The sequence below is a fragment of the Drosophila sulfurigaster genome, chromosome X (assembly GCF_023558435.1).
Source record: "Drosophila sulfurigaster albostrigata strain 15112-1811.04 chromosome X, ASM2355843v2, whole genome shotgun sequence".
Lineage (NCBI taxonomy): Eukaryota > Metazoa > Arthropoda > Insecta > Diptera > Drosophilidae > Drosophila > Drosophila sulfurigaster.
In genome coordinates this window covers 30,507,153-30,525,959 of record NC_084885.1, presented here as the reverse complement: position 1 = coordinate 30,525,959, position 18,807 = coordinate 30,507,153, and the positions used below count along the sequence as shown (strand labels likewise).

Sequence of the window (18,807 nt, the reverse complement as noted above, 5' to 3'; positions counted from 1 at the left end):
TCGATAAGCTCATTTGTTTTTCAATCAGTGTGACCACTTTGGTTAAATAAACCGATGAATGTAGTATGTTTTGATGCATTAGCAAGTAATTTGTTGAATATAATTTGCGGCCACTTTGTTTAATGGCGGCAAGCTTTTCTTTTCTTGACATTAGACATTCCCGTTATTCCAGTATTAGCAGCATACTTAATAAAGAAGCTAATTATTAAAAAAAAAGATTAGCAGCAATATTTACAATGTCTGACGATGACTGTGATATTTTCTATGTGCCAAAGCGGGCAGATGGTAAATATAACCAACAAACTAATAGTGAACTTTAACGGTGACTTCTCTTTCAGCAAATAAATTATTTATGCCAAATGAGGAGGGGGAGGAAACCGATTACGATTTTATTGATGTAAATCCAATTATCAAGAAACCCACTAAAGTGACAAAGCTCAAGCAGGTGCCGGTGGAGAAGCCAAGTGCCACAAATCGTAAAACCCGCAAAACCAAAGATCATGATGAGCAAAAACCGGCAGGTAAAACTTCATCGAAGGAAGAGGAAGCAGCAGTGTCGCCACCTATGCGACGTGATTTGTCGCCCTTTTCGCAAATGATATTGGAAATGGAGAAGAAGAAACTTCCAAAAGAGACAATACAATCTGACATTGATGATGCTCTAGCGGAAATGCCCGTGGCGCGACGAACTCGAGCGGGAAGACGAAGTTTGAATGCCCCACCTCCAGATGGGATTGAACCATCACCACCAAAAAAACAACGTGCTAGCCGTGAAAAAAGGAAGTCAACAACAACAGCAACACAAACACAAGCGAAAACAATTCCCGACATGTTTCTAGCTGGATCTAGAGGGAATCGTCATCAGGTGACGGACACCATTGATATGGTCACAGCTGTAAGCAAAACAATTGTCTCTAATGGTCAAATAAATAATATAAATGATTATTTCCTTTTTATAGGTTAACTTGGATTCCGATGTCGAGAACTTGCCGCCACCTCAATTGGTAGAAACTAGTGCAAAAGAAACAAACAATTACAATTTTGATAATCCAGAAATTGATGTTAATCTCAGCTGGTAAGTCAAACAATTTTACTATTATAATCAATTAATCAATTATAATACATAATTACTTGCAGGCAGGGCGAAATTCAAATGTATAAATTGCGGAAATTTCAAAAATTTGCGCACTTGTTTAAAGAGATCTCCGAGCGCAATAATGTGCCAGTTGATGACATTGTCATCAATATGGATACTAATTTCATAAAACCGCAGCAAACACCTCAAGATGTCGGCCTCAAAGTTTACCACATATTAAGTAGGAATAATTTCAAATTAATTTCTTTTTAACAATGTTTCTTGATCCAAGGTGGTTGCGCATTTCCATCCGGCAACAACTACCGAGCTGAGCCAACAAAATATGTTGATCTTTATACGAAGCCAAAGAAATTCCAATTGAAAGTCCAGGGAGATCGTTGGAAAAGACCTTTGATAATTCTTATGAATAAAACGGAAGCATTCAAAGTATTGTACATTAAGGTCGCTGAGGATTTGGATTGCTATGTTGACGATTTTAAACTATTGTAAGTTCTGAACACTTTTCAATTTTGCTATATAATATTATTAATATTTATTATAGTTTTGATGGAGAATTATTAGATCCGGATGATACGCCAATAAGTCAGGAAATGGAAGGCAATGAAATGATTGATTTCCGCAAAATATAACAGAGTTTGATATGTTATGTGTATTTATTGTATTTATTTCAAATAAATTGCTAACTAAATTTTGATTGTCTGTGCATTGCGATGTAAAGATCTTATTGAATGCTAAAATGCTCACTTGAAAGTTGAGCATTTCTATATATATATTTTGTTTATCTAACATGCGAGAGCAAACAAATCCAAATCTTTGTTATGTTATTCGCGTACAGTTTTTTAAATAATCGAATGCAGTAAACATCGCAATTTTCTATAAATTATCGATGTTTTATACACATAATAATAATCGATAAGTCAAACGTGTCATCGTTGTTGTTTCTCCACACTAATGTTCTAGCGAACACTTCAACGCAATATTTTTATTTTCGTTTTTTTTTTGTTTTTAAAGAACTTTGAAAATAAACAAACAACATATACATATTTTGTGGCAATATTTCGCGTGTAAAAAGCTAAACTGGCAGGCCAAAGCTATTACAAGTGATTAGCTTAAGTGAAAAATCAAAAGATATTTTTACATGCAGTTTGAATAAACAAACATAAGCCAAATAATAAAAATAAAACGAAACGAAAAAATTTAAAAAAAAAGAATGGCATAAACAAGAAGTGCATTCAGTGCGGGAGTAAACAAAACAACAAATAAAGCATAAAAAAGTGCTAAGCGAGCATATAAAATTGGAAATTGGAGTAAGATAATCTGCATACCAATTGTCCAAGAAGAACAAGAACACAAAACTAGTTTGCAGCAATAGGAAGGAGGAACACGAAAACAACACCAACAAGAACAACAAGAACACGGCGGCAGCAGCAGCGACAGCGACGATAACAAGAACGACGCCAAGGTAGTTAACGAGTTGACAAGCAAAGTGTTGAGCAGACAGGCGGGCGGGGCGGTGGCGGTGGTGCGACAGTGCTAAGAGCGAATGAGATAGCACCGCAGCAACACATCAACAAGAGCGAGTGAGCGCAAGCGTATCAGCGTATCCGTGTGTGTGCGTGTGAAACCAGTTCTCTCTGTGCGCGCGTGTGTGTGTGTGTGTAAGGGGAGTTGGGGGCGTGCACACACACTATGCAAAGCAGTAACAACTAAACTGCAGCAACCACAACAACAACAACAACAGCACACAGAAGCAGAGGAAGCAACAAGTCAGAAAGGATGAGCGCAATTTGGCCACACTCGAAATGCTTATTGGCAGCACTGCTGCTGCTTGCACTGTGGCGCCCTCAAGCGGCGAGCAGCGCCAGCGGCAGCCAATGCGAAATCATACGGATTGAAATGTGCCGCGGCATCGGTTATAATGAGACCTCCATGCCCAATCTGGTCGGTCACGAGTTGCAAACCGATGTGGAGTACACGCTGCAAACCTTTGTGCCGCTCATCGAGTACAATTGCAGCTCACAGTTGAAGCTATTCCTGTGCGCCGCTTACGTGCCAATGTGCACACCCAAGGCACCGGTTCATTCCATTGGCCCGTGCCGTAGTCTCTGCGAATCCGTCCGGATTCGTTGTCATCCCGTGCTGCAGGGCTTCGGCTTTCCCTGGCCACCTGCGCTCGATTGTGAGCGTTTTCCCCGCGAGAACAATCACGAGACCATGTGCATGGAGGGACCCGGAGAGACGGGACATTTGCCCATCCAGGAGCACGAGCTCCAACAATATGGCATCAACAACAACAACAATAATAATCTATCGCCCAAGTTGACTGCCGACTGCTCTGCCTTGGGCAAATCCCATCTCTATGTGAAGCTGCAACGTTCGGGACGCTGTGCTCCACTCTGCGAGGCGGACATTCTCTTTACGCCCAGCGAGAAGCATCTCTCGGAGATCTGGCTCTCCACCTGGGCCTACGCCGCCTTGGGTTTGGCTTGTGTGGCCACGCTTTGCCTGCTCCTCCTCGGCGGCGATCAGCGTGCGGGGCGCGGTGTCAATGCGGGTGCCAAATGGTCGAGACTCCTCTCGCCGCTCTTGTGGTGCCACAACATGGTCACCTTGGGCTGGACGGTGCGCTTCATCGTTGGACGCAGCGGCACCGCCTGTGGCACGGATCCCCAGGCTCCTAATGAATCCCTCCTCACGGTCGACGGTCTCTCGAATGCCGCCTGCGCCAGTGTCTTTCTGCTGCGCTACTACTTTGGCATGGCTGCTTGCGCCTGGTGAGTGTTTCACGTTCCACTCCGCGAACCGGTTCAGCGTGAACCGCAGTTATAAAGAGGACAGTAGTGCATAAGTTATTGTTTATTATTTTTGATAAATGTGCAACAACTTTATACTTGAACGGAGCTAGGTTGGAGTTAGGTTAGGTTCATCTGTGAACCGGTTCAAGGTGAACTGTTAAACATAGCTAGTTAGTCCCAGAACTATTGAAGTTATGACATTCTCCTTCACAGTAAACTAAGAAATGGCACTGCAAAGAAAAAGGTTCGAATTAGGTCAGGTTCATTTGTGAACCGGTTCAAGGCGAACGTAGTTATAGAGAGAACAGCAGTGGAGTAGCTATTGTTTATTATTTGTTATTTTTAATAACTGTGCAACAGCACTACAATTGAATGGAGCTAGGTTGAAGTTAGGTTAGGTTCATCTGTGAACCGGTTCAAGGCGAACCGTTAAACATAGTTACTTCCAGAACTATTGAAGTTCTTTAAACGTATTGCATTCGCCTTTACGGCAAACTAAGAAATGACACTGCAATAAAAATGAAAAGAATTAGGTTAGATTAGTCTGCGAAACGATTTAGCGTAAACTGGGAAACATAGCAATATATGCAGTTAGTTACTATGAAGAGTAGTGAAGATTACTGCTAGTATTAGTTATTAAAAAATGTTTTTAAACAAGTTATCCCTTAACTTTTATAACCAATCTCAATAGTTCACTTTTGAACCACTCCAAATGCGATCTTGAAACTCTTTTAATTCGTGTATATTTATATCTCAGCTAAAAAAGGGATAATTAGGAACAAGATAACGCTCTCCGAACCGTATAAGCAATTGTAATAGTAATCCACGATGAATTCAAATACAACCAAAAAGAAAAAACAAAACATTTACATACAGAGATAGTTCTTAGAATCGGTTCAAGGTTCATTGAACGAACATTTCAGGGGGATAGCAGTTGGAATACGGTTCATTGGCTTGTAGCAATTCACAACTGACAATTCAATTCACAGCACACACAATAATTACCCCGTTCTTCTTTTCCTTTAGGTGGGCCATCCTCTGTCTGGGCTGGCATCGGGACATTCGGCGCAACAGTCCAGACACCAAAGGACACATTGCACTGCCCGCCAAGCGACATGGACAAGGAGGTGGAGGAGGCAGTGCTAATACGGCACAACAGGATTTAGCTCGCAACAATTTCGTGTGCTTTGTGGCCTGGGGATTGCCCGCATTTCAAACGGCAGCGGTTATTGCGATGCGTTTGGTGGACGCCGACGAGCTCTTGGGTAAGTCAATATTCCCATTAGCTTTATCTACTACTTCTGTATACTTAAATGTGAAATTAGTATTTGGGTTAACCCAAATGGTAAATGCTACGAGGCTGTAATTAGCACAAAGCGATTAATTACAACAAAGGCAATACAAAATAGCCAAAGAAACAGTTTTGGGGATTCACATTTCAGCTATTCCCAAATGTGACTTTCCATTTTCAGTTGTTAATTTTCCAATTGAAATCAAATATGAAATACTCACTACTCTAATCCCTTCTCAGCGATTCTCAAGCTAGTAACCTAATAAGTGCTATGGCTGATCACTTTGGCTTTTCCTAGATAATATACATCATAATCAATATATTCGTGAACATCAAAGTGTTCTTAAAATATATGTAGTCATGCAAGAAAATATATTAATATATACATGTCTATTTGCATTAAAAAATGTCCAGTATAGGGCAAAATTTCCACAAACTTTGTGATTTAGCTTAAATTTGTCCATTAAGCCAACAACGACGTAAACTTGCACTTGAATGAGCTATAAAGTTGATCGAACAAACATTTTCTTATCTATTCTTATATGTGTAATAATTTTAACAAATACAAATACTATAAATTCAAATAAATTCTTTGTTGAATTAAGGCAAACTAAATAGAACTAAAATTAATAAGCACTCTTTCTCTGCCTCTCTCTGTCTTTCGCTCTCTCTTTCTCTCATATAACAATTTCAACAAATATTCAAATTACTTAAAAAACTAAATTCTTCTTCGAGTTAAAGTACTTCAAATAGCGTGCACTTCAACCATTGCTTAGCGAAGACGCGAACCACGCATTGATAAACATTTGTTGGCTGACTCTATTTCTTTGACTCTCTTTCTCTCTCACTGTCTTTCTCTCTCTCTCTCTTTATCGCTCTCTCTCTCTCTCCGTATATGTTTTACAAATCTAACAAATATTCGTTAAGTTAAAGCACTTCAAATAGCGTGTACTTCAACCATTGCTTAGCAAAGACTCGAACCACAAATTATTAACACTCTTTATCTGCCTCTCTCTCTCTGTGTCTATCTCTTTCTGTATATATGTATAACAATTTCAACAAATGAATATTTGTTTAAATTGCTTCAAAAACTATAAATTTTTCATCGAGTTAAAGCACTTCAAATAGCGTGTACTTCAACCATTGCTTAGCAAAGACTCGAACCACAAATTAATAACCACTCTCTCTGTCTCTGTCTCTTTGATAGGCGCTTGCTTTGTGGGCAATCAGTCGGACAAGGCGCTGCAAGTGCTGGTGGCGACGCCAGTGTTCTGCTATTGGATCTTCGGGTCGATGAATCTGATCTCTGGCTATTTGGTGCACTGTCGCAACAAGGAAATCGTGCGCAACAGCAACGCACTGACGTTGCAACAGCAACTGCAGCTGAGTGCACACAGCAGCTCCGGGATTGGGATCTTTCTGTTTATCTATGGGGCCGCATGTGCGATGCTCTTGCTCGCTGTGATCTATGAGTTTGCCAACATCGATGTGTGGCTGAGTGCAAGGGAATCGAATACGCCTCTCTGGCCGTACTTGACGCGTGCCTTCATGGAGCTAATGTTGGGCATTTGCTGTTTCGCCTGGGTGCTCGGGCCAAGTATTTCGAGCATGTACAAGCGTCAGCTCTCAACGCGTCCCCTCAAGCCCGCAACGAATGTGGAGCGTGGCCAACAGCAGCAGCAGCAACTGCAACAGCAGCAGCAGCAGCATCTGTCACATCATAATCACCATCATCATTCACATCATTCGCAGCAACAGTCGCAGCATCATCAGCTCGATGGTCAGAGCAGCTCACGTGGTTCGCATTTGGCCTGCAACAGCACAGTTGTGTCTTATCACTCGGTGCGTCCGTCGCATCAATCGCTGGTCAGTGCGCCTCCGATGATTGCCAGTCCCTACAAATACAAATCGCCACCGGGCGCTGGCTCCATATCGCTCAATCAAATGTCCAACTATTCCCTGGGACGGAACAACAGTCACAGTCACAGCCAACAACATAATCCACATCAACAACATCAACAGCAACAGCCGCATCGCGTCTACTATGCAACACAGAAGCATGGTCATCATGGCCATCATCAGTCCACCAATTATCAACATTATCCGCAGCTGCAACGCTACGGCAATGAGACGTTGCTCTGAGGTAGGTTTCATCCTCAATATATATGTATGGGTACATCTCTGACACTATTTTGAATGAAAAAAAAAACACCAAAACTGAAATCATTTTAAAAATAAGTAAAGCTTATTCGTATAGCTCTGGATTAGCACTATATTAAGAGCAAAGATTATAAATCGAATGACAAGCTAGAGCTAGAGTAAAGACAATATTTATGGTGTTTATATTTCCTGAGAATTTGCTTGTGATCGGATACAAATTATAGAATTTATTAGTTCCTTTGGTTGACAATCTAGTGTATTTTAGTACTCTATGGTATATTTTGAATTTTGTGCTATATTAATATACCAAATGTAGCAGCTGGTATATTTTTAGTATTATTTGCTTTGCCCGACAATTTGTTATATGGTGTACTCTGATATATTTTGAATGTAGCGCTATATCAATATATTAAAAATACAGCATTCAGTATATTTTACACTCTATGGTATATATTCTGCTCTATGCTATATTTTAAATATAATGCTATATGTCAAATATAGCTTATAGTATATTTTTAGTATTTTTGTGGTATATCCATTTGACTTTATCAATATACCATATATAACTTTTAGTATATATTTTACCTTTTATGGTATATTTTAAATACTATACTGTATCAATATGTAAATATAGATTTTAGTATATTTTTAGTATTTTTGCTGTATATCCATTTGATATATTTTGAATGTATTACTATATCAATATACCAAAGATAGCACTCGGTATAGTTTTAGTATTTTTGTGGTATACTAATTTGGTATTATTTAAAATTATGCTTTATTTCATATGAATTCGTTAATTTTTGCACTTGTTTTAAAACAGAAAAACAATTCCAAAATTCTATTCTTAGCTCTAATTAAAATGCTAATAAAGAGCAATAAGATTCATGTTTTGGTGTAGGTTTTTTTCACCAGCGATTTACCCATATATGTATGTTATGTATATCATTAAAATATGATCCAATTTAACTTCTTTTGTTCCTTTCAGAGTTGCAGTCTGATGTCTGAATCGGGATCAACAGAAGAGTCTTAGGATTTATATGTATTTATAGCGAGCTGAGCTAAGCTAATCAACCTCAACTGCATTTGAATTGAGTTAAAAACTTGGCAAACTTGGCTGCTTTAGTCAACCGACTAAAATCGGCTGCTATACTATATGCTATGTATATATGTATATGGCATTTGATTTGAGTTTGGATCTAGCTTTTATCAACAATTTTGATGTAGCATTGACTTTGTGCATTTGCTTCCAACTATTTTATACTTTAGTTTCAACTATTTTATTGCGTGTCATTTGATGTTGTCTTGTACTTAATATTGTGTGTGTTTTATATAGTATACTATATGGTATTCTGTTTCTCTGTGTTTGGTCATGAAACAAGTGTCAAGTTTATTTCATGGCGCACACCTTTTCTTTTTTTGGAGTGTAACCAAAGTACAATTTCCAGTTGAAGAAAAGCGAACTGTAACAATTCTTGCCCCGCATACAATTTTTGTTCATTTTTAGCATAAATGTACTATAAATAATGTTGTTTGTTTGTCATACGCAGCAACAAATACTGTGATACTGTGATTTATGTGCGTTTCTATATATATATATATATATTTTTTTTCGTGTAAAGATAAAGATAAATAACAAACCCTGATTTCGATTGATATACTAAACAAAAAAACAAACCGCAAAGTGTACTTAAAACAATTGTAATTGTATATTGTATTCAATGTGCCATTAGCTTAAGAGAGAGAAAACTTATCGGAACTTCCATGTACTTAAAATAATACATTTACTAACTATATTTATATATTTGTATTGACTTGCCTTCAATAATGCCCGCTGCAAATGGAAAAAAAAGATGTATGTAGATTGCCTTCCTCTAGAGATTGTAAAGAAAGAAGTAAGAAGGAAGTGTAGCGGGTATCTGCGAGTCGAGCAGACTCCACTTTCCTACTGAGTGAAATGAAATGAAACAATGCTTTACAAATTGTTTACCATGTAATTTGTATTTTGTAACTTATGCTGATAGCGAAAAATAAAGTGTCGAAAAGTATGATTTTTAAATATATATATGTATATATCTTATATATGTCGTATATAGTATATAGTATATTTCTTCGTTCGTTTTGTTACATGTGTAAAAGTCTCCAAAAAACAAGCGTTGCAATTCGTTTTGCACCTGATGAGCATTTTTTTGCATTATCGATGATTTGTCATAAATTATTGTGGCATTGATGTTGATGATGATGATGTTGGATTTGTTGTGGCTGCCAGTTGATTGTTGACTCCTCCACGAGCAGCTGGCGGCTCACAGACAACAATTGTGGTTGACCCATCGGCGTTGTTGTTGTTGTTCGTTTGCCAATTGTTGTCAAGGTCTTCGTCGTTTTGCGCCTCGGCCTCGGCTTCTTCTTTGGCCCGCTGGTGATACTTGAGTTCGCTGGCGTATTTGGAGTGCGTGATGCCCAGAAAGGAGGCAAGGCCACCGCCCACATAGTCAATGCCCGCCAATATATGATTGCCCATCTTGCTGGCCTTGTAACGTAGGCGTGGCACCAGCGTCAACTCACGCTGTGTCAACAACAAATGCGAAAATGAGTCATGAAATCGAGGTATATCATTATAAGCTTTGCTTGGCTTACCTGCAGCTGGTCATCGTAGCCCTTATCGGGCACGTCCGGCTCGGCGTCGCTATCGCTGGAGGAAAGCTCCTCCATGACGCCATCGCTGAAGTAGAGCATGCGACGATTCGACTGCAACTCAAGGGCTGAAATGTGATCGGTTTCGCTGCGTTCGCTGGTGGTCATCTTTTTTCTTGGAATTATTACTTTCTTAAGGGATTAATATAATTATTATTATTTTTGTTTTTTGGTATTAGTCACACGCTCACACACACGCGCCTTTCACAAATGCACAGCACCGAGTGAATGGCCGGGATTGGAGCTCAATAAACAACAAAATAGCGCGTCGATTTGCTCTTGAATTGCTGTCAAATTAACGTTAACGTTAATGTCGCTTCGCCGCATATGGGGGTCGTTTTTGTCCTTGGGTTTGGGGGCCGGCGGCGTTGCGTGCCAAGCGCCAGTTTGCCATATGTAATCAATAAATTTGCCGACTCAATGCCGACTCGATGTCGTCCCGTTGTTTGTTGTTTGTGTGCTTGCGCATCCACAACAAAAACAAAGCGAGCCCAAAACACAAAAATAATCAAAACTACAAGCAAATCGAACGGCGCGGTTATCGAACGACAATCGACGCTTTGCGTGTGCGTCAACGCAAAAATGAGACTCAATTATCGATAAGTTGACTACAAATAAGAAAAAGCGCATATTAATAATTATATGCGTTATTACGTTAAATACAAAAATCCCTTGATTTTTAATTTTTGCAGTTTACATGCTTGCCAATTTCCGACGCCTATTTTTGCGCAATATTATTATTTCGATAATCGTCAGTTATCGCTGGACGGTGTGACCGTTTTGCTGCTGCAAACAGCTGTTGCACGATTTTGTGTCGTCGCGTCGTTTACAACAAAAAACATTTACAACATATATATATATACAAAATTAAATCCAAACAATGGATACTCCCATATCAACGCCATCGACAAAGGGTAAGCATTTAAAATATGCTAGCTAAACGAGACTAATGGCAATTCCTGCAGACTTCCAGGTGGCTGGCGTCTCGCGCAGCGGACGTGTGCGCAAAAAAGTCATCGAAACTGTTGGACTTCGAGTCGCCCGAGGAGATTGAGAAGCGCACGAAACGCCCGGGCAGGCAACCAGCACGCTATCCCGGCCGTGGACGGCCGCCCAATGCGGTGCGCGAACGTGAACAGGAAATGATCATTGCCTATGCCGAGGAGGAAGACAATGACGACGACGATGACATTGATGATGACGACGACGATGACGATGATGGTGTGATGCCTAATCTGTGCGACACGGAGGAGGATATCAGACATACCATTGGGGGGCAACACAAATCTGCGTGGTACGCTCTTGAATTCCGACGATGAAGTGGACAACCTGGTGCAGGATTTAGTCGATGGCGTCGAAGCGGAGGCCAGCAGCTATACAAACGATTCGCGGGTGCGTCAATCGCTCTATATGCGCGAAAAGTCCACCAAACGCAAGATCCTCAAAGATGGCAAGCTGGTGACTGGAACAAAGCAGCGCAAAGACAAAGGCAAGGCACGATACACCGCTTACAGTTTGTGGGCGCGTGATGTGCGCAAACGCGACTTTCCCGATCTCGGTGAGTAGCTTAGTTTGTGCATTGAAGTGCATAGCATTGATTTCCCCATTGGGTATTCAGATTTTGCGAGTGCTGCGCGACGTCTCAGCGAACTGTGGGCCAATGTGTCCAACAAGGAGAAGAACGCCTGGCGACGCAAGGCCAAACTCCAGGCGACAAAAGCCCGCACACGAGAGAAGAATGCGCTTAACAACACAACGACATCGTCAGCTGCGATGGCCAGCAATGGCAACACATCAACAGCTGCTGCTGTCCAAGACTCCACGACGTTTGTGAATCGCGCGACAACGAGTCGCACCAAGAAACTGGCCGCTCAGATGGCAAACACAAGCACCGCAACAACAACAAACACAGCGATGCCCACATCTTGGGCGCAGAGCAGACAAAAGCGTAGCATTAACACAAACACAAGTCGCATCAAATCGATACCCCCGGCAACGAGTGCAATGAATAGCTCAGCTGCCTCGGCTGCTGGTCTATTGGAATCACCAGCTGAGATCGGTGGCAAGCAACAGCAGCAGCAACAGTCGAGCATTGAAGCTATTGATGCGGCAGCGCATCTCAAACTGCTGGGCGAGAGTTTGACAGTGATTGGCGAACGGTTGAAAGAGCACAACGGACATGTTGCCCTCTCGGGCAGCTTGTCGGTGCTGCTGGACAGCTTACTGTGCTCCATGGGACCGCTTTTGTGCATGACAACGCAAATACCCGGTCTCGAGAATAAAAAGCAGCTGAGCACAAATTTGGCAACGACGCTCGACAATATTGCCTATGTAATGCCGGGTCTCTAAGGTGATTGTGAAACTGTAACAAGTGCATCACAGGTGGACATACATATAATAAATACACTTAATATACATAATAATTTTTATTTTATTATATTAAATCTAGTATTTAATACTACATTCAAAAGAGAAGAGAGGGCTGGCTGCTGCACTTGTATACCTTACATTTAGTTTTCATTATAAAATTGTACATTTTTATTATATTATCATTTGAAGGGGTTTGGAAGAGGTGGGATGGATACATAATATAATATTTACGAGGATGGTCCGATAAGTACATAGCCTCCAAAACAAATAATTCAAATTTTAGAAAAGTGGCGATTTATTTCTCAACATTATCTCCTTTTAGCTCGATACACTTGACCAGCGATGCTCCAACTTCTTTAACCCGTCTGACAAGACATTTTCTCGAGGTCTGCCTCTGTGAAAGCAACGATCTCCTCATTCCACGCAAATTTCTGTCCAACCGGCTAAGTACTTATCGATCTGCCCTCGTATGTATTTAAATATATAAAGTTGTTAGTTGATACATTTGGCATAGGTGAAAGCAAAACCTATTGTATGGATAAAAATACATATACAAAATAAAGCGAAATGCAAATTAGTTTTAAAAACAACATTTGACCGTTGAACTCATTGAATTGGAGGGAAAATTTTGTTTTGGTCTCAACAATAACAGTTAATCGATAAGTCGTTAGGTTATCGAGCTGCTATCGATATTATAAGAGACATTATTCCATATGAAAAATATAAATGAAAAAATCTAGGCGTTACAAAAAAAAATAGTTATTGTTCACTTCTATATTGATTAACGCAAGATTAAAAATAACAATATTTGAAAAGCACACGGCAATTAGAAAGCAATAAATTGAGGACGCAAACGATGTAATATTTATATATTTATTGATTGTACTTGTAGTTATTTTTTTACAATACTAGTATTTCGCAAGTAAGTTAGGGATATAATTTAAAATTATAAAGCAAACAAAATTAAAAAAAAAATTCTTTTAATATCTGCATGCACAAAAACATCGCAAAACAAACATCGATACATCGATAGTTTGTGCATCGATAGTGTGTCTGCAGCAGTACCGCAAACGCCGAATCCAGGCTTCCACCATTAATTAAGTAGCACAATCAATTTTCTGGACATTTCATGTTAAGCATAAATCTACAGTTGTAAAATATATATATATATATATAATAAGATAAGCAAGATGATGAGGCAACCATCGGCGAAGAGGAAAAAGCCCGCGGAAATGCAGCTGCCCTGCGGCTGGCGCGATTGTCAGGTGATTTGCAATGGCGAATGGCTGCTCAATAGCCACATTGCGCTCCACCTGGAGCAGCTATGGGCGGAGGAGGCGGAAGCGGAGACGGAGTGCGAGGATGAGCCGGAGGAGTGTGTGTGCGCATGGAACGATTGCAACTTTAGTTGCACGGATCGCGAGGAGTTCGAGCGTCACAACTATTATCATGGCTACTATTTGCATCTGCTGCTCCAGGGCAAAAAGGAGTGCGAACGACATCCCGAGATACCAGCTTGCTATGCGCCAGCACGCCAGGGCGACAAGTTGCCCGAGTTGAAGCAGAATTACCACTGCGGCTGGAGCGATTGCAATCGTGTGTTTGTCTCGATTGTCGAGTTCCAGGATCACATTGTGCAGCACGCGTCCTTCGAGTACGAGATACAAAAGTCACCGGACGACGAGCGACCCAAGACACAGTGCAACTGGAATCTGTGCAACAAGCAGCTGGAGAACAAATATCGCCTCATCGAACACATCAGCACGCATTCGAACAAGAAGCACGTCGCCTGCTTCCATTGCGGCGAACTCTTTCGCACCAAGACGACGCTCTTCGACCACCTGCGTCGCCAGCCGGACAACAATAGTGAGTATACCGCGTAGTCACAAGAGGTGGCAGGGTGTGACAAGTTAGTGAGAAATAACTACGTTATATATCATAGTATAGTGAATTTTGTTAGGGAATATACCCGGTAATTACTAGCAGGGTAGATGGGTATGCACGTTTAGTGGAGTCTGTCTGAGTATACCGCGTAGTCACAAGAGGTGGCAGGGTGTGACAAGCTAGTGAGAAAGATCTACGTATATTTCCATATTATATTTTATATTATTTTCATGTTATATTCCATATTATCATTTTTTTAGAGAATATACCCGGTAATTACTAGCAGGGTAGATGGGTATGCTCGTTTAGTGGAATCTGTCTGAGCATACCGCGTAGTCTCAAGAGGTGGCAGGGTGTGATAAGTTAGTGATACGTTATATATCATACTATAGCTCATTTTGTTAGGGATTATACCCGGTAAATACTTGCAGGGTAGATGGGTATGCATGTTTACTGGAATCTGTATGAATGTATTCGTATGTGCGATTGCAAATGATTATAAGTACTACAGTGGTTAGGTCACAAACCTTACTTATCAACATTAATACATTTAAACCGTCTTATTTGTCAGACAGTTATGCGGGCACATGAAGGGTATGCTCATTTAGTGGCAAGCGAAGCGACTAGAAAACTTTCTATTATTATATTTAACACAATGTCTTAGGTCTGATCGTCAGGAAAGATAAGAAAAGTAAGAAAGCTACATACAATCGAGTGTGCTCGACTGTGACATACCCGTCACCCATTGTGGAAAACACCATTCTGCAAAACAATTGTACTACAAATATACCGAAGTCTACATTTGGTATATTTATATAGTACTACATTCAAAATATACCATATTTTACAAAACTTACCATAGAGTACAAATTTACCATATAGTACAAAATTACCATATAGTACAAAATATACCATATTTGACAAATTTTCCATATATTACAAAATATACCATAGAGTACAAAATATACCATAGAGTTCAAAATATACAAGATTGTCACCTAAAGCAACTAAGACCCGTACAAAAGTGTTTCTTAAATAACTTGCTCTACTTCTTATCTGATCGAGACTTATATTTATGTACTAACAAATTGAAGTATTCCTATTTAGATTTACATATATGTACATATATTCAAGATAAGATATAAGTATATTTGGTAGCTCTCTTTTTGCATTGGATTTCTGGTTTATTAAGAATATATTTATTTGCAGACAATTTTATAGAAATTTTTTGATATTTATTTTGATTTATTATCACACTTTATGTGCAAAATCTATCTTATCGATATTATGCTAGTTTTTGAAAAGAGAAATTTCCATTTGTAGCTTTTCTTATATGCTTAGGTTTAGTTACAAATATTTTCGTATATATGTTGTGTGTTACAAAGTTCGAAGATATAATACACAATATTCAGTCAATATTCAATATTCATTCACCTCATAAATCTTATTTTATTATTTATTATATTAAATCGAGTATTAAATACTAAACTTCGTCTTGAAATCATCTATTGAATTTCACATGAGATTTTAATTTGTGCTTTTTTTGTATGCTAAGTTATTATTGTAGTGAAAGAAGCTATAGATTTTGTTATCTTATAAAGTTGGGAGATATAATGCACAATATTCAGTCGTAAGATAGTTCAGGATAGTTGACTTCATAAATCTTGTTTTATTATATTAAAAATCGAGTATTAAATAATAAATTTAAATAGTTTCAGTATTTATTATATCACAAATCAAGTATGAAATACTAAATGTAAATAGTTTTAGTATTTATTATATTATCGTGTATCTTATTAAGTTAGAAGATATAATACACAATATTCAGTTGTCAGATAGTTTGGGGACCTTTACCTCTTTAATCTTCTTTTATTACTTATTATATTAAATCGAGTATTGAATACTAAATGTAAATAGTTTCAGTATTTATTATATTAAATCGAGTACTAAACTTCATTATAGAAATACATCCATCGACTCGAAATCTTGTTTTAAATTCCATATTTGATTTCCCCCTTCTTGCTTCTCTCTCTTCACACAGCTCAGAAGTTCCAGTGTGCACAGTGCTTCAAGTTCTTTGCGACGGAGAAACTGTTGCGTGGCCACGCGGTGCGGCATGTGAATTGCTACAAGTGCACCATGTGCGACATGACGTGCAGCTCGGCCAGCTCGCTGACGATGCACATACGATACAGGCATCTGAAGGACAAACCCTTCAAGTGCAGCGAATGCGAGACGCGCTGCGTTCGGGAATCGGATCTCGCCAAGCACGTGCAGATTGTCCATGCCAAGATGGTGCATCAATGCGATCAGCCTGGCTGTCAATACTCGGTGCGCACCTACACTCAAATGCGTCGCGTAAGTTTCTCTCGATTCTATATTCTCCATCGATACTCATCCATTTCCTTCTGCTTACAGCATTATCTGGAGGTGCATGGCAACAATCCGATCTTCTATGGCTGCCATTGCTGTGAACGCTTCTTCAAGAGCGGCAAATCGCTGTCGGTGCATCTGATCAAGAAGCATAACTTCCGCTTGCCGTCGGGACACAAACGATTCACGTATCGGCTCGATGAGAATGGATTCTATCGGCTGGAGACAACGCGCATCGAGAGCTTGGAGGTGACACAACAGATCCTCTCGCCGCATATCAAAAATCAGACTGAATTAAACAAACTGCCCGAGGCGGGCAGTTGCTATGAGATTGTCAATCCGATTAGCACCGAATATGAGCGCATCATTGTCTCGAATGATGCCAACGAGGCGCACTTGGTTGGTGAGGTGACCATCTCGTTGCCCAGCCTGCTTGACGACGACGATAACACGGTTGATAACAACGTCTCCGCCGTCTCCGTTGCCGTCGCTGTCGATGCACTCAACGACAATCATCATCAACACTAAGCATTGCCAAAAACAATAACGAAAAACAAATCCTCATCAGAGCGCAAACACAATAAAAGGCTGTGTTCAAAAGGTTGCTTGCTACTCCTGCTCATTCAGCTGCATGCTCCTCCTCCTCTGTATCCTAATCCTCCTCGTAGTTTGTAAGCATCTTCAAAACGTTGTCTTCGAGTATCATCGTCCAAAACTCCTGCGACCAAGTACAACAAATTGTGCCATACACCTTCTTAAATACATTGTATTACTTACACGGTTGCATGTGTTGGCATTTATCAATTGCTGCTCTTAACTACGATTACGATTTACCATTTACCATTAATCATAAGCCAAAAGTCAACAATTATATAGAGATTATAAGAACTCGTTAAGCATATGAAATAAACGGAAACTATGCACATCACATCATGAAGCAATACAAACCAAGAAAGTTTTCCTTTTTTCTGGTGACGAATTCAACAGAAAGTATCTTCATATATGCGAAAGAATCTTACTGAAACTAATGTATATAATACATACCATATATATATTAGGATTCTTTTTATAGAGTAGAGTTTAAAGATACACCTATCTTATTTGCAAAGATACATTTTCAGAACAGAAAGTATCTTCATATATGCGAGGGAATCTTACTGAAACTAAGGTATATAATACATATATATTATGATTCTTGTTATAGAGTAGAGTTTAAAGATATACCTTTCTTATTTGCAAAGATACATTTAATCCCAGAGGCACATCAAAGTGACATATTTTCTTAGCATGACAAATGCAACAGAAAATTCTTAATGTTCTTTAAGATTTTTTCTATAGAGTAGAGATTAAAGATACATCTCATTTGCAAAGATATGTATTTTTAATCTCAGATCAAGAAGCATACTTACATCATAAAACTAAATTGCTTTCAATGAATTTCTATTCAATTTAAGCAAATTCATTTCATTGTATTTCTTGAATAACTGAGTTTAGCGCTTTATATATTTCATCTAGTTTTAGATAAAGATCCCTATTGGTTCCACTTATATTAGGCATAGTATATCATCTTGATTTTAAAAATAATAATTAGTTTCCTTTTAACTCTCATATTTTGAAAAGCAAGCTCATCATTGTCTCAACTCGGGTATTATTTTCATTCCTCAATCCAATCTTAAGTAAAGGATTAATCTATTGATCTATGATCTATTCTAAAGCAATACTATAAAGTAAAAACTGAATTCCATTCTATATTCAAATCTATCTTAGCTTCTTAGTTCCTAGTCAATAAAGCAGCCATGACAAAAGATAGATAGAAAATAGAACATTAAAGAGAATAGTTTAATAATCAATATGATTAAGAGAATATTTTAATAATCAATCAAGAAGAGACTTTCACCAATAATTTTAGTATAGACTTGAAAAATATAACCAATAGTTTATTATTATAACCAATTATTATTTTTGTTACCATTATTAGCCGATTCCTATTCTAACTCGTTTAGTCTGAGAATTTGGTTCATAAAAAAAGTTAAGATACAATTAAACTAGATATTGAAGTAAAGAACTTTGATTGATTTTAAGCAAGTTTACAAAGGAAATTAGATCAAGGACTTGTATATATATAAAGATTGAAATGCTGTCTG

At 39.0% G+C, this 18,807-nt stretch overlaps 5 protein-coding genes across 6 annotated transcripts; 4 read left to right on the top strand and 1 right to left on the bottom strand.

Annotated features, from left to right (window-relative positions):
- Positions 1-213: 213 nt before the first annotated feature.
- On the top strand, positions 214-1,604 carry LOC133848759 (DNA repair protein Rad60-like). The gene is made up of 5 exons (XM_062284447.1): positions 214-285; positions 339-895; positions 960-1,075; positions 1,138-1,316; positions 1,368-1,604. The coding sequence occupies exons 1-5, from the start codon at positions 237-239 to the stop codon at positions 1,583-1,585; spliced, it is 1,119 nt and encodes a 372-aa protein (XP_062140431.1). The 5' UTR covers positions 214-236; the 3' UTR covers positions 1,586-1,604.
- A 510-nt stretch (positions 1,605-2,114) lies between these two features.
- On the top strand, positions 2,115-9,403 carry LOC133847341 (frizzled-4). Of its 2 annotated transcripts, XM_062282313.1 has the most exons (5): positions 2,115-2,403; positions 2,463-3,870; positions 4,918-5,156; positions 6,390-7,325; positions 8,331-9,403. In XM_062282313.1, the coding sequence occupies exons 2-4, from the start codon at positions 2,873-2,875 to the stop codon at positions 7,322-7,324; spliced, it is 2,172 nt and encodes a 723-aa protein (XP_062138297.1). In that variant the 5' UTR covers positions 2,115-2,403; positions 2,463-2,872; the 3' UTR covers position 7,325; positions 8,331-9,403. The 2 variants fall into 2 exon arrangements, with proteins under 2 accessions (XP_062138297.1, XP_062138296.1); XM_062282312.1 differs by having other exon boundaries at positions 2,115-3,870.
- Positions 9,389-10,564, bottom strand: LOC133847342 (uncharacterized). Its single transcript, XM_062282314.1, has 2 exons — positions 9,980-10,564; positions 9,389-9,908 (listed from the first exon to the last, which is right to left on the bottom strand). The coding sequence occupies exons 1-2, from the start codon at positions 10,142-10,144 to the stop codon at positions 9,558-9,560; spliced, it is 516 nt and encodes a 171-aa protein (XP_062138298.1). The 5' UTR covers positions 10,145-10,564; the 3' UTR covers positions 9,389-9,557.
- Positions 10,565-10,916: 352 nt separating this feature from the next.
- On the top strand, positions 10,917-12,454 carry LOC133848805 (FACT complex subunit SSRP1). Its single transcript, XM_062284499.1, is given in 5 exon segments — positions 10,917-10,950; positions 11,002-11,042; positions 11,044-11,257; positions 11,298-11,594; positions 11,655-12,454. Coding segments are annotated over 5 exon segments (1,317 nt in total). The 3' UTR covers positions 12,386-12,454.
- A 1,012-nt stretch (positions 12,455-13,466) lies between these two features.
- On the top strand, positions 13,467-17,623 carry LOC133848279 (histone H4 transcription factor). Its single transcript, XM_062283775.1, has 3 exons — positions 13,467-14,272; positions 16,332-16,648; positions 16,709-17,623. Exons 1-3 carry the CDS (start codon positions 13,597-13,599, stop codon positions 17,189-17,191), a joined length of 1,476 nt encoding a protein of 491 aa, XP_062139759.1. The 5' UTR covers positions 13,467-13,596; the 3' UTR covers positions 17,192-17,623.
- The last annotated feature ends 1,184 nt before the right edge of the window (positions 17,624-18,807 follow it).

Excerpts from the sequence above, each read along its gene's own strand:
- LOC133848759 (XM_062284447.1), top strand. The coding sequence starts at position 237 with ATGTCTGACGATGACTGTGATATTTTCTATGTGCCAAAGCGGGCAGAT. Across the intron at positions 286-338 it reads TGTGCCAAAGCGGGCAGATG|CAAATAAATTATTTATGCCA; the intron begins GTAAATATAACC and ends CTTCTCTTTCAG. Across the intron at positions 896-959 it reads CCATTGATATGGTCACAGCT|GTTAACTTGGATTCCGATGT; the intron begins GTAAGCAAAACA and ends TCCTTTTTATAG.
- LOC133847341 (XM_062282313.1), top strand. The coding sequence starts at position 2,873 with ATGAGCGCAATTTGGCCACACTCGAAATGCTTATTGGCAGCACTGCTG. Across the intron at positions 3,871-4,917 it reads GGCATGGCTGCTTGCGCCTG|GTGGGCCATCCTCTGTCTGG; the intron begins GTGAGTGTTTCA and ends CTTTTCCTTTAG. Across the intron at positions 5,157-6,389 it reads GGACGCCGACGAGCTCTTGG|GCGCTTGCTTTGTGGGCAAT; the intron begins GTAAGTCAATAT and ends TCTCTTTGATAG.
- LOC133847342 (XM_062282314.1), bottom strand. The coding sequence starts at position 10,144 with ATGACCACCAGCGAACGCAGCGAAACCGATCACATTTCAGCCCTTGAG. Across the intron at positions 9,909-9,979 it reads GCTACGATGACCAGCTGCAG|CGTGAGTTGACGCTGGTGCC; the intron begins GTAAGCCAAGCA and ends TTGTTGACACAG.
- LOC133848279 (XM_062283775.1), top strand. The coding sequence starts at position 13,597 with ATGATGAGGCAACCATCGGCGAAGAGGAAAAAGCCCGCGGAAATGCAG. Across the intron at positions 14,273-16,331 it reads TCGCCAGCCGGACAACAATA|CTCAGAAGTTCCAGTGTGCA; the intron begins GTGAGTATACCG and ends CTCTTCACACAG. Across the intron at positions 16,649-16,708 it reads CCTACACTCAAATGCGTCGC|CATTATCTGGAGGTGCATGG; the intron begins GTAAGTTTCTCT and ends TTCTGCTTACAG.